This window comes from Gadus chalcogrammus, chromosome 1, assembly GCF_026213295.1.
Source record: "Gadus chalcogrammus isolate NIFS_2021 chromosome 1, NIFS_Gcha_1.0, whole genome shotgun sequence".
Lineage (NCBI taxonomy): Eukaryota > Metazoa > Chordata > Actinopteri > Gadiformes > Gadidae > Gadus > Gadus chalcogrammus.
In genome coordinates, this window is record NC_079412.1 from 1,632,884 (window position 1) to 1,646,935 (window position 14,052).

The window sequence follows — 14,052 nt, forward strand, 5'->3', positions numbered from 1 at the left end:
TTACAACTTCTGTCTGAATTTGCTGACCCAGGAATAAGACGTTGACAACAAATCAGACCGTTTTTGAAAGACGCTGAAATTGATTTTGCAGAAATGAACAGTTTGAGATTAATAAGGGGTATTTCTAACATACAGGCATCGAACCCTATTCTAGTAGTACCCCCAAATGCAATTATTAAGCCTAAAAACGCATGATATGGGATCTTTTATATCTGCATCTGCACGTCCTGAGTTGCACCTGGGCTAACCACATAGCTCCCAGGACCCCAGCACCCGGACCTTGTCTGACCCCTGAACCCTCTGTCCCGTGTGTTAGTGAACGGCTCCAAGCTAGGGCCGTATCGCCTGGAGACCTTCCCCCCCAACATCACGCAGTACACCATGCGTCTGCCCGACCGCGCCATGCGCTACAAGTTCTTCCTGTCCGCCCTCACCCAGGTGGGTGCCGGGGAGGCCTTCACTGGGGAGTTCCCCCGCTCGGCCAACGAGGGTGAGCACGCACACACACATGCACACACACGCAGACACGCACACACACATGCACACACACACACACACACACACACACACACACACACACACACACACACACACACACACACACACACACACACACACACACACACACACACACACACACACACACACACACACACACACACACACACACACACCACACACACACACATACACACACACACACACCCACACGCACACACACTCATCCATGTGGGCACACGTACACACACACAATTTGGGGCGCACATGCAAGCACGCACGCATGCAAAGACACACACACACACAGCAAGGATAGGATTTAGGAAGTATAAAGGAATGTTGAAAATGCATGGAAGACCCTCTAGCAAAGTTGGCAGCATTTCAATGTATGGCATGTCTATATCTCCATTGATCATATGATCAATGTAGACACAGAAGATATTTGTTTGCTTTAATAAAACCCATTTAATAAGATGACAGAACAGAGACAAAGGCATGTGCATTGTGAAATACCTAGTTACAATACATGTGCTGCCTGCAGTCGGATACAGTGCGTTATATTACTGACGTGGGATTGGCCAAGCTCTTGCTGAGCAGCTAAGTCCTCCTCTGAACATGATGTTCTGCTAGGCTCCCTCCACTCTCTGGCTGACCACCTCTCTCCCCTCCCTGCCTTTGGTTTGGTTTTGGGGGCAAAGCAACAGAGAGTAGAGAGAAACTAGTGAAGCTTCATTATTCCCCTCCAAACAAACAACCAGAGTGCTCTAATGTAGTCGTCTCATGTAAAGGACAAAAGGGAGAAGGACACACATCTCAATCTAAATGAGGTTACTAGTCCATTCAAAAGTGGACTGACAGATGAATGATAACAACAGCATCCTTAGCCCTGTCATAAGCGGCCGAAACAACCAATCTAATCTCAGAAAACAAGCAGCAGGCCTGGTTCTCATGACGAGGAGAGGATCTCTCTTATTATTCAGAGAACACAAAGCCCATCTCTTAGATTACAGTCCCGGCAATCGAGAGAAAAGGAGCACAGCTCAGGGAGGTCAGTCCCACATCTTGGGTCCAAGTCTGGGCACTGTCCTCCGGCGAGATGCAGAGGAGGTGGAGCACACCAGACCAGACATCTTACCCCGACGCTGCTCTTTGTGTTGGGGACGGTGTAACGATGCCCGCTCCATGGCATGAGAACCAGGTTGCTCCGGATTGTGTGGCAGACGCTTTTACTGTGAAGGTCTCTGCCTAGATAAGAGTTACACACACAAAAGCCAAGCCGTCCATTCACGGAGAAGCTGTCCTTTAAGGCACACAGGCTCTGCACTGCCTGACCACAATAGCACTATATATATCTGTGTGTGTGTATGTGTAACTGTGTGTGTGTGTGTGTGTGTGTGTGTGTGTGTGTGTGTGTGTGTGTGTGTGTGTGTGTGTGTGTGTGTGTGTGTGTGTGTGTGTGTGTGTGTGTGTGTGTGTGCGCTCGCGTGTGCGTGCGTGCGTGTGTGCATGCGTGCGTGTGTGTGTGTGTGTGTGTGTACAGTTGTAATTACAGGGTGCTTTGTTACTGACGGTCATTCTCTAAGAGATGTCCATGCTAATGCTTCCTTCAATCATCAGTCCGTAGTTACTGAGATTGGCTATAATTGGAGCGCACATACACACACATACACACACATTATCAGACATGCACGTGCACACACACATACCCACAGTGTCCACATCTTCGTCCTGTGTGTCACACACTCCTATTCTCTCAGAGTCTCGCTGGCTCTCTCTCCCTGAGCCCCCCCCTCCTCTCCCCATCCTTTCTTCCTCCTGTTCTAACCCTAATGAGTGTCTCTCGTCCCATGTCGGTCTCTCTCTCCTGTGTTGGTGAGCCTCTTCTCTGTTTGATGTGTGCCTTCGTTGTGCTCTCTGTGCTCTCTCCTTCTCTCCTTCTTCGGACAGGGAGCTTTACAGGCCCTGGCACCGACGCCCCAGGGCTAGGTAACGCTGCTTTGGGAGGTGGGGGGAGGGCGTGGCTGGCTGTCCATCTGCTTGTCCCCTGCTCAGTATTTTGATGTTTCATTTCCGTCCCCTCCACCATGTTTATTCACCCGTCTTCAGTCCATCTCGCCATCTTGTCAACAGCACAGTCCAGGTCCACCCAGAGCGTGCTGCTGCCCCCTGTAGCTGACACTTGGTAGTGTCGTGGTTGCTCAGTGTTAGGGCTAGGGTTATGCCTGTTTCCCAAACAAACACATCTTAGGAAATTGCTTTTATTTGGTTATTTATTGATATGCTTTAATAACCCTTCTGGAGGCACCAATCCAGCGTTCGTCAGACATCTGATTAGGCTATGTATTGCTGTGTAATCCAATCCGATAGGACTCTCACCAGAGCGACTAGGATGATCTGTGGGTCTGGTTTGTTCTGTTTTCATCTTTGATGCATAGTGACCTGTGTGCGTTCAGGGCTCACACCACTAAAATCAGAGCAAACCACTGCTTCAGTAACATCACCTATCCAAAGGCACTGTTTTCTGCCAGATCATATGCACATAGAAAGGCATCCTGCAGAGCTCACGTACTAGAGCAGCAGCTGTCTTCACGTTGTCGTAGGGTTCACCTTGACCCTGACCCCACCTCCTCCTCCATCCGTTTTGCACCCGGGCTCTAATGACGCACATTGAGTACGGCATTGGCTCACCTTCCTGCCACTCGATGAGACGGGGGGGCTTGCGCCAGCATCTTGCCTGTGGATATGTGGAGGTGGGAAGGGGGGGATGGGACGTCGTCTGCTGCCTGACCCCTAACTGGCTGACCAGCTCGCTCTCTCACGTGCCTGCTGTTCATTTTAACCCATGCACCCAAACAGCCTGCCACTGCATCTCATGTGCTGCCTGTAGCCACTGGTCAGAGGCCGCAGAGCAAGGCGTCGTTGAGGTAAGGAGCCGCATGCTGCTCTGTGCTGCAACCCCAGTACTGAGGAGAGATGGGGGTCGGCCTGGCTCAGGAGTTAGAGCAGGTGGACTTGTAACCGGAAGGTTGCTAGCTCCATCCCCGGCTCCTCGAGTGTTGAGGTGTCCCTGAGCGAGACACCTCCCCCTGACTGCTCCTGACCAGCCGGCATTCACCTTGCATGGTTGAGTCTGCCATCGATGAGTGAATATGTCTAAGAATCACTGTCAGTCGCTTTGGATAAAAGTGGCTACCAAAAAAATTGTAAATGTAATGTAAATGAGAGACCGAGCTGCCTGCTGGCTCACAGGCCCATGGGCAGTGCTGCTGAGCAAAAGGTGGCATGGGGAACGTTAGAGACACAGTTGTATTGAAAGAAAAGAAAAACTCATTTAGGATTAGCCATCAACACATGCAAACCGCAGCTTTTTCCAGCTTTTCCAGACTTAAAGTTCCATCCCCAATCTCAAAAATGTGCACCTTTTGTAATATGCATAGTTGACCTCTAGGTGGTGCTATTGTCATCCATAAAAGCTTTCCTAATCATCCTTCATTTTAGGTAAATTGATTAACCGTGCATGTGTGTTTCAAGTTGTGTTTGATACCTTCAACTTTGTCTGACCCTATGCTCTCTCCTCATCCCTCTCCTCCTCCTCCTCCCCCCTTCCTCCCCAACCCTCTCCTCCTCCTCCCCCTCCCTCTCCACCTCCTCCCCCCCTCCTCCCCAACCCTCTCCTCCTCCCCCCTCCCTCTCCTCCTCCTCCTCCTTCCCAACCCTCCCCCCTCCTCCCCTCCCTCTCCTCCTCCTCCCATCCTCCCCTCCCTCCCTCTCCTCCTCCTCCTCCTCCCCCCTCCCCACCCTCTCTCTCCTCCTCCTCCTCCTCCTCCTCCTCCCCCTTCTCCTCCTCCTCCCCCCCTCCTCCCCCTCCCTCTCCTCCTCCTCTTCCGCCTCTTCCTCCTCCTCCACCTCCTCCTCCCCCTCCCCCCCTCCTCTCCCTCCCCATCCTCCCTCTCCTCCCTCTCCTCCTCCTCCTTCTCCTCCTCCTCGCTGTAGTCGAGCTAACCGACGACGGCGACTCTACCTCTGTCCCTCCTACTCCTCCTCCCCTCCCTCCGACCACCGTTGCTCCGACCACCATAAGTACCACAACCTCTACTACTGCTACTACTACGACCCCCTCCACCACCACCACCACCGCCGCTACTACAACCACCACCGAGGCTCCCGCCACCACCCCTCTGCTGGTCGCCACCAAGCGGCCCGATCAGAACGTTTTGGGTACAACAACACGGCGGCGCGCGGGGCCTACGTAACCTGGCGTTCGCATGCCCGTCATGGGGGTTGCTGTTGCTGTTGATGTGGTTGTCAGGCGAACCCCGTCTGCCTGGTGTTCGTGTGATTCTCTTCACCTGAGCAAGCGAGAGATACTCGGTTTTGGGGGCTCCATTCTGATATGCTGCTCTTGTTTTGGGGGCTGCAGCCTGTGGATTGAGAGGCGGGGCCTCAGCGTACCTGGCTGTAGCCTAGCTGTAGCCTAGCTGTAGCCTAGCTGTAGCCTAGCTGTATTGAATATGAATTGCAAGTGATGAAATCGCAAGGGAAAATGTCTTTCTGAGAGCGTATAGACAGAATTATTGAACATTTATTTAACAAGAACCACCTAATTGAGTGATGATACATCTCGGTACTTGATCCTCTCTTACCTAGAAGTGAGCCATGGGTTTCTTGTGCTGAAAATCCTTTTTACGTTATTACTATATAACGTAAGTAGTATCATGTGTTTCAGTCTATGAGAAAACAATGCTTATTGCTCACTGAATAGACTGAGATTCATAGGTACCTACAGAAAAGAGAATTGTTTGTGAGTTTGTTGATATCAACAGGTTAAAGTTGATGAATATATGAGTGGGAATTGACGTATTGCAGACTATTCCCGGAACTTTGGAGGTATATTCTTGTCAGTGTATACCATGGTACTCTGTGATGTAAAGTGAGGTGTACAGCCCAGAGTGCCATGCAGACCTACCAGCCTAGTGTGTTTATGCTGCTGGAGAGGCAGCAAACATACTTAGTGCAATGCGACATGTTGTTTAAAGAAACAGATCCCAAGCAGTCCACAAACCCAGAGTCCTTCTGATCCTCATCTCAGTTGGATAGTATGAATGGGCAGATGCATACAGCCCTGTGATTGTGTGTGTGTGTGTGTGTGTGTGTGTGTGTGTGTGTGTGTGTGTGTGTGTGTGTGTGTGTGTGTGTGTGTGTGTGTGTGTGTGTGTGTGTGTGTGTGTGTGTGTGTGTGTGTGTGTGTGTGTGTGTATGTGTGTGCCTGCGTGTTGATGCTGTGATAGATGAACCCTTCTGTGTGTGTGTGGGTGTGTGTGTGTGTGTGTGTGTGTGTGTGTGTTCGTGCGTGTGTGTGTGAATGTGTGTGCCTGTGTGTTGATGCTGTGATCGATGAACCCTTTCTGTGTGTGTGTCTGTGTGTGTGTGTGTGCGTGTGCATGTGTGTGTATGTGTGTGCCTGCGTGTTGTTGCTTTGATCTATGAACCCCATATGCCCTGGACCCTCTGACCTTTGACCCCTGTGTAGTGGCCCCGGGTCGGGAGATCTGGAACCTGACGGTGAAGCCTAACAGTAACTACGCTAACGTCAACTGGACCCACAACTTCCCGCCCGGCACCACCGAGTTTGTCATTGAGTTCACGCTGGACAGTAAGAGCCCAATAGACGCTTAAGACAAGGAGGGCCGCAGTAGGCCCACCCCAAGCCACTCGATAGGCTCATCAGACATAATAACGAAAATAATAGTACTTAGTACTTTAAATCATTTACATTTGGGATTTTCCAATAGACTGACTGATACTAGAGTGATAAGATCCTGTAACTGTAGCCCTCTCTGCAGGCTAGTCCAGGCAGAGGGGGCCAGACATACCAATGCCTCCTTGAAGGACTCAGAGTCATGCTGATGGAAAACAAATAGATAGTAGTAGAGTAGTAGAGTAGTAGGAGATTTAATTTAGCTCAGAGTATAGACTGTTTTGAATACGTTTACCAAAAACTTTTGGCGATGTGTTCATAAGCCTTATGTTGCATATCTGATTCAGATTAAGTCTGGAGCAAGAAAGGCTAGCTGAACTGAATCAGGTCATGTTTTATGAATCTAGGGAAATTAGAACATTTAGAAATTACAATTGATAGGATACATTTGTATGTATATATTTTACAATGATCAACTGGCTAGGTTCATATTACTCAATTCTGCTTCATTGATTTATTTTTTAATCAAGCAAACTCATACAATCGTATTCAAAACCAGTACATTATCACACATTCAATTCATTTTCCAGTAAAAAGTTCAATTTGAAAGCTATTCAAGGCTGTGACCAATCTGATTCTTACTCAAAGCATCTTATCTCGATGTTTGTAATTGCACAAGCATCATCCGTCTTTTCAATGAATACTATATTCATTTTTGAGCCATGCAAGATAGAAGATACACTAAGACTGAAAGAACCCTTCAACAAGGGGAGTACCTCTCCATGAGAGTCAGTTCCTTCATCAGGACCTTTTTTACGATTGGCTACAGGCCCTGCAGTACGTTCAATGAGTTTTCTGTCACTCTCTCGCTTTCTCTTTACACAGAAAGCTCAAATTGAAAATACATACATTTCTTTAAAACCTGTACTTTAAAGATATCCTACACTCCTCTTTCCTCATAACTGTGAACGCTGTCCTCCTGTCTCTTATGCACATTGCGTCGGTGTCGCCTGTCACACTCTTTTATAAATTGATCATTATTTCACTGCTGTTGCCTGAACTGTGCACCAATCCTATCGCTTCGTTTGCCATGCAGACATGCCTGACTTGCTGTGATTGGCTGTTGAGCTGACCTTGGTGTTGGAGTTGCTGCTTTGTGTTTTGATGAATGTAGCCTATTTGAGTGTGTCCATGCGTACGTCGGCTTGCTCAAAATACATCGCTTTATTGTTGAATGACGCGTCAAAACACATCTCCACACATACACTTTTTCATAATATGTAAATTAATTTGTAGATTGGCTGCCATTGTAAGCTTGTGTCAGAGCACATCGTTGCTAAACATTGACTGGCCGAGCCACGATATTCCTTGACAGCCACATGGCTTCTATACATCTTAAGAGTTTCTGAAAATATTGTATTTATTTTCGAAATATTGTATATATAGAAGCTGTCAGGGACAGCGGTCGTGCTCCACTCATTCCATCACCTCTGATTCCAAACGATGAAACACTAATGCCTGCCTCCAATAACAATACAAGGGCTGATCAGCATCTGTCCGGGGGGCAAGAGTTCCCGGAGCACTGTGTTGTCCCACGCATGGGAGGTCTGCCTGGTGGTCCTGGATCCTCCAGTCGTTCACCTCCGGCCAGGCGGTGGATGGAGGGATGGTGCAGCCCATGCCCTCACTGCGGCTGGTGTCATTGTGCATATGGCATGGTGCATGACTCCCTGCAGCCCCCTTCTGTTGCTCCAGGCTCTGCCTCACACTGACCAACCCATCTTTCACCGGAAAGATGAGGGAGCTTTCATTTTTCAATCAATCCTCAGCAACAGCACCGCCTCTGGTGAAAGAGCTGAGCTAGTGGCAGCTGATGGTACCTGACATCAACTGGCACTAGCTATGTTGAGTGCTGCGCCTGAGGTTTCGATTTGAGTCTTTGGTTACTTTTTGATCTTTATTTGGTTTGTTTTCTGAAATTGAGTTTGGGTCAATGGATAAATGAGACAAACAAAGCTTTGCTAGCCTCCACTCTACTGCTTAGTTTTTTAGCTAGCTTAGCTATCACTGTACCACCCACAGAGAAAACTACACCTTGAGTTCAGTATTATGGAACTGGACTAGAGTAAAACATTACCTGAAGCAGCACCTGCTGCTCTGAGCATTGGTCCACTGGTTTCTCACTGAAGTAGAGCTCATGACCCAGAGAGAAAGTAGAAGCTTTACTGGCTCTAAAAAGCTCAGCTTATTAAGACACATGAACACACATAACCCAGCAGGAGAGGTTTTCCTCAGGGGGCTGAGCACTGCCTTGTTCTGGCTCAATGCAATCCACTGGGAACCCAACCCAACCCTACCCTCTGGTCCTGGTCCAAGGTGGCCCCCTGCATCATGGCCCTGATCACAAGTGGTTCCATCCAGACGCGACTGGAGAGTGACCGCCGCTCTCTCGTCTCCTCTGCATTGTGTCTCTAAGGCAACGGAACAGTAAGGACTGTGCCTGTCAAACAGCAGCCCCCCATTAAGGTGGGCGACCTGATCGAGGGGGCCAAGTACCGTCTGCGGGTGTACTCCCACGAACACCACGATATCAGCAGCCAGTCGTTCACCTTTGAGACCGGCACAGGTGAGACCACGCCTCCGGCTGTCCCCGCCCCCACAGGGGGGGGGGATTGCTGTCATGGCAACCGCTGCGTGCCGACGGCACTTTAGCAGGGACACTTCGGAGAGGAGAGCGAGCGGTTTTACGTAGATTTTTGCGGGAGATGGCGGTAACTGAATGGAAATGTATCCCTCCAGTCTAGGACACTAAGGGCGCCCTCTAGTGGACGCTGGTGAGAGAGGGATGGAGCTGTAGAGAGGGTGCATGACTCAGCCTCTAGCCTCCGGGAGGTTGAACTCATCTGTACAGAGCGACAATTTACGTTAGTACAAGGTTGTTAAGCTGCTAGTCGCTGAACATTTGTGCATCTGTTTTGATCACATGAGGGATGTATTCATCTTTGTGTGTTCATTTTCCCGCCAGACAGTTGCAGTGTTGTATTGTGCGTTTTTCTTTGTGTGAGGCGCTGGGCCGTGGCCGTTGTGTGTCAGCCTTCATCATTCTATCGGCCGTGTCCCAACGATATGGTTAAACACCGAGCTGCGGCCGCTGTTTGGGCCCTGCACGCTGTTTAGACCAGGAAACCAAGCTTACCAAATGTATATCAGGGATGCAGCTCATTTCTCTATAGGTAATCCAGCAGACTCCTCAGTCTTGTACTTCAATCTGTGTGCGGTTGAGCGCGGTTGGAAACATTATTATGGACACTTCTTACTTGCTTTATGATAATTGAGAAATGGCATTAAGTTGACCAGACAAAAACTTAGTCTCATGAGGAGATTCAACATACTGCTATTTTTTTGATGGGACCCCATAGCTGACACCTGCCATCTTTAATGTCCAATGCCAGGTCACGAACTGACATCACGAAATGGCTCATCCTCACCTATTGATGGTCCTACGTATCATGCTTACTCTCCCTATGTTTCCTGTCTATCCCTCTTTCTGTCTTTGTGTGTGTGTGTGTGCGTGTGTGTTTATGTGTATGTGTGTGTATGTGTGTGTGTGTGTGTGATTGTGTGTGTGTGTGTGTGTGTGTGTGTGTGTGTGTGTGTGTGTGTGTGTGTGTGTGTGTGTGTGTGTGTGTGTGTGTGTGTGTGTGTGTGTGCCCTCAGCCTACAGTAAGGATCAGGTGGACATCGCCACTCAGGGCTGGTTCATCGGGCTGATGTGCGCCATCGCCCTCATCATCCTCATCCTCCTCATCGTCTGCTTCATCAAGAGGAGTCGAGGTGGGAAGTATCCAGGTGAGCCCAGACACACACACACACACACACACGCACGCACGCACACACGCACGCACGCACGCACACACACACGCACGCACGCACGCACGCACGCACGCACGCACGCACGCACGCACGCACGCACGCACGCACGCACGCACGCACGCACGCACGCACGCACGCACGCACGCACGCACGCACGCACACACACACACACACACACACACACACACACACACACACACGCGCACACACACACAAACACTTAGACACAAACACACGCACACACATGTACACGTGCACACACACACACACACACACACACACACACACACACACACACACACACACACACACACACACACACACACACACACACACACACACACACACACACACACACACACACACACACACACACACAAACACACCCACACACACACACACACCGACATGCACACATACGCATGGCAACAGTTGTTTCAAATCAGTGTTGTGATTTGAAACAACGGTGCTGGATTGGTCCCTTCGGTGGGGAGTGCGTCACAGCAAACAAGGGTTATCTTTAATGCAGCCAGGTGTGTTTTCTGAAGAAACCCTTCTTCTGTGAAATGGGTTAGGGCAGAATGTTCGCCCATGCCTTGAGAGAAGCTCAGGGACGACGTGTTCGCTGAGAGCATCAATGGGGAGGGGGGGGGGGTTTAACAGGAAACAGAAAGTCACAGAACTGGGAAGACCAATACCTGCAGGGATCTGATAGCCATTCTTGCTACTATACTGTATGTTTATACATATTTATACCTAGTCTGGGGGAATACTAGATTCTGATTGACTGCAGGGTTTCCGTTAATCACTGATATATGGACACCTACTAAGTAGATCCAGTCAAATTTTTCTGTTCAGCCTTCAAAACGAGAGCTGCTAAATGATATGTATAAATGCTGGGACGTATTTCAAATTATAAATATGTACACTTTATGTTGAAAGTATAGACCGTCGCGATTCGCATCGAAACGATTGCTGTGGTGATTAGTCTTCAAAACGAGAGTTGGTCGATTATGAAAAATGAATTAAACTGTAATCAGACGACGCGGTTATATGTTATAGACCCTAGAGTATGTGTACAAAATATGTACAATACATAACGTTAGCTCTCTGGCTCATGCTCAGCTGAGCGGACTAGAGTACCTCCAGTTGCCAAGTCGTATCTAAAGTCTGTCCTATTTACTAGAGGAGGGAACAACGTTTCCGTTGCCTGAGAACCTTACGGGAGGGTAATGATTGTTCCAGGTATGAGTCAAACCCTCAGGCGCTACCAGGGAAACTAAATTATGGCTTTTGAAAACCGTTATACTTGGATTGTAAAACGCATGAAAATATGAATGAATGGTCTTAATTTATTGTCTTTGGCAAGTGACCATGGTATAAGTGGGATAATGCCCTTTGAGGTGTCCATAATCAGGAACTAATGGACTTGACGGAGGCAACCGTCCTCCGCTTCACGTTGGACGGTTCTAAGGTCTCCGCGTTGTCCATTAATTCCTGATAACGGACACCACAAAGGGCATTATCCCTTACATATGGTAGCAACTACTAAACAATTTGTTTCATAAATTGGATCGCAACAAAAAAACAAAGATCAAGCCAGCAGCTTTGAGCGATATGGCTACTAAAACGTCTTGAGTTCTGTTAATATTTTTCAGTTTCTATATTGTGTAGGTGGAGAATGGCTACTCATAAAATATCTAGACTTCTGTTAATGTTTTCAGTTTCCATAATGTGTAGGTGGCGAGTGCCTCGCTGGTTGCTCAAAGGTTTTCGGTAGGTGCGGTTTGGTTTATGTGGTTTATTCTAACAAAGACTAAAACACCTAAAGGTTAATACCCAGAGATGTAAGCATGGAATCATAATAATGATGAGAATAATAATAATAATGATCAATGACAATAATAATAACAACAACTATTATTGTTTGGAAGATTATCCGTTTCTCTCATCACCTCACAGACCCAGAGCTACACCCCTTTATTCGCCCCTTCATTTTCCCAATTAGCCCATATCAATCAGTTAATTACATCCTACCTACCACACCTTAGCCACAGACACATCCTACCTTAGCCACACACCTTAGCCACACACACATCCTACCTTAGCCACACACCTTAGCCACACACAAATCCTACCTTAGCCACACATCCCGCCTTATCCTCACACATCCTACCTAAATACCTACCCATCACACCTAGCTACACATTATCATCACACCTACCGACCTACACACATCCATACATTCCTGCTCGCATCTTTGGAAAATAAAACTATAAACTTGGAACTCTGACTGGAAAACCCTGTGTCCTCGCCGACACCCCCATTCCCAAAACCTCCTCTTCAATTATCATAATAATAAAAATATGAACCCTAATAATTATGATGATAATAATCCTAATCCCAACATGTTGCCACCACTGTGATTTATTGGGCAGAGTTACTAGCTACAAGACCAGATATCAACTGAAATGAAACTACCAGTGACCGACTAACTAAGCTTTCACAACAATTTATATTGTTTATTAATATGTGTGTGTATTTATGTACATTAATACATAATGACTATTCATGTCTCTGTGTTTGTGAAAGTATAATGTGCAGCTTTTATGCATTAAAATGTCTAAAAATAACTCCACCTATGTTAAAAGATTTCTGTGTTAAATGATTTGTGTAATAACATTATCCCAATGTTTTCCAACAAAGTTCAAACCAAGAGAAATTTGTAGATTTATTCAAGGTAATGGTCTGTTACAGTTGGTCGCAAGACAGTGGCGTCCTATGACCTTTACCACCTAATCTCCAGGGGTCAAGGTGTTTCACTTTCACTTTGACTAGTGGCTCATGCTAGCCAACAAGCTATTGCTAATGTTTCCCCACACATGTACTTAACTTTGGTGGTTCATTTTATTTACTTATTTTTGTATTCGTATGAGCGAACATCGCAATCTATAAGTAAGAATCCTTCAAAATGAGCAGAAAGGCAGAACTAATAACAACCTTTTTATTTCCTCAGTGCGAGATAAAAAGGACCTAGCCTTGGACCCGGTTGACCAGAAAGAGGACGGCTCTTTTGATTACCAGTAAGTACAGCAGCTAGGAAACACCTCAGAATTCATTCTTTAGCTCACTGCTGTGTACTAGAGGCAGTGTAGACAACTGCTACTTCTCACACCTAGCATGTGACGCTCTGCACAACAAGTTGTATCAACAGTGTGTGGGAACGTGTGTGAATGGTTTGTTTTTCTGCACAGACACCAGACTTCTGATCACGTGAGATATACTTCTTCGAAAATGTAACAGTGTCTCAGTATCTCCTGTGGGGCGATGATGAGCTTCCAGCTGGTCTGCAGTGCCTCAATATCTCCTTAGGGGTGATGCTGAGCTCCCACTGGGCTGTAGTGTCTCAGTATCTCCTGTGGGGCGCTGCTGAGCTCCCACTATTCTGTAGTGTCTCAGTATCTCCTTGTGGGGGCGCTGCTGAGCTGCAGTGTCAGTGGCTGCTGCTGAGTGACTGTGGTTTGTCCTTCTTACAGGTCCCGCTGATCACACGTGGAATCTCTCTCTCTCTCTCAGCCTCTCTCACTGTAAACACCTGTTAACAACTAAAGCCACCACTGCTAATGGTTGATTATTAACAGCCTTTCTCAGATTTACTCAACAAGTGTGCGTCTCTACACACTAAAACTGTCGACAGCGCGCTGCAAATGATTCTTTAACGCCCAGTAGAATGTACTAATTTAACAACCGTGAATCTACTTTTGTTTGATCTCCTGAAGGACAGAACATATATTCAGGACATTTATTGTGTAGTATATTTACATCTTCTATGTATTTTGCATTAATGTGTTCAAAAGATAATTGGTCAGTCAAAGAATACTAAAACATATGCTTTACAGTTGCAAGTTCAGGAAATATTGTATAATTTTAGGAAGAAAGTAATATAAATGATGAAGATATATTAATTCACGTTTGATTACCAA

The 14,052-nt window shown here is 47.3% G+C and overlaps 1 protein-coding gene across 1 annotated transcript in view; it reads left to right on the plus strand.

Moving 5' to 3' along the window:
• Positions 1 to 14,052, plus strand: part of LOC130393435 (neurofascin-like) — a 48,999-nt gene that overhangs the window by 24,270 nt on the left and 10,677 nt on the right. The window contains exons 24-30 of the mRNA XM_056604150.1: positions 317 to 490; positions 4,492 to 4,716; positions 6,029 to 6,151; positions 8,673 to 8,822; positions 9,914 to 10,045; positions 11,810 to 11,845; positions 13,086 to 13,152. Coding sequence (XP_056460125.1) covers positions 317 to 490; positions 4,492 to 4,716; positions 6,029 to 6,151; positions 8,673 to 8,822; positions 9,914 to 10,045; positions 11,810 to 11,845; positions 13,086 to 13,152 — 907 coding nt within the window. The remainder of the gene's footprint in view (positions 1 to 316; positions 491 to 4,491; positions 4,717 to 6,028; positions 6,152 to 8,672; positions 8,823 to 9,913; positions 10,046 to 11,809; positions 11,846 to 13,085; positions 13,153 to 14,052) is intronic.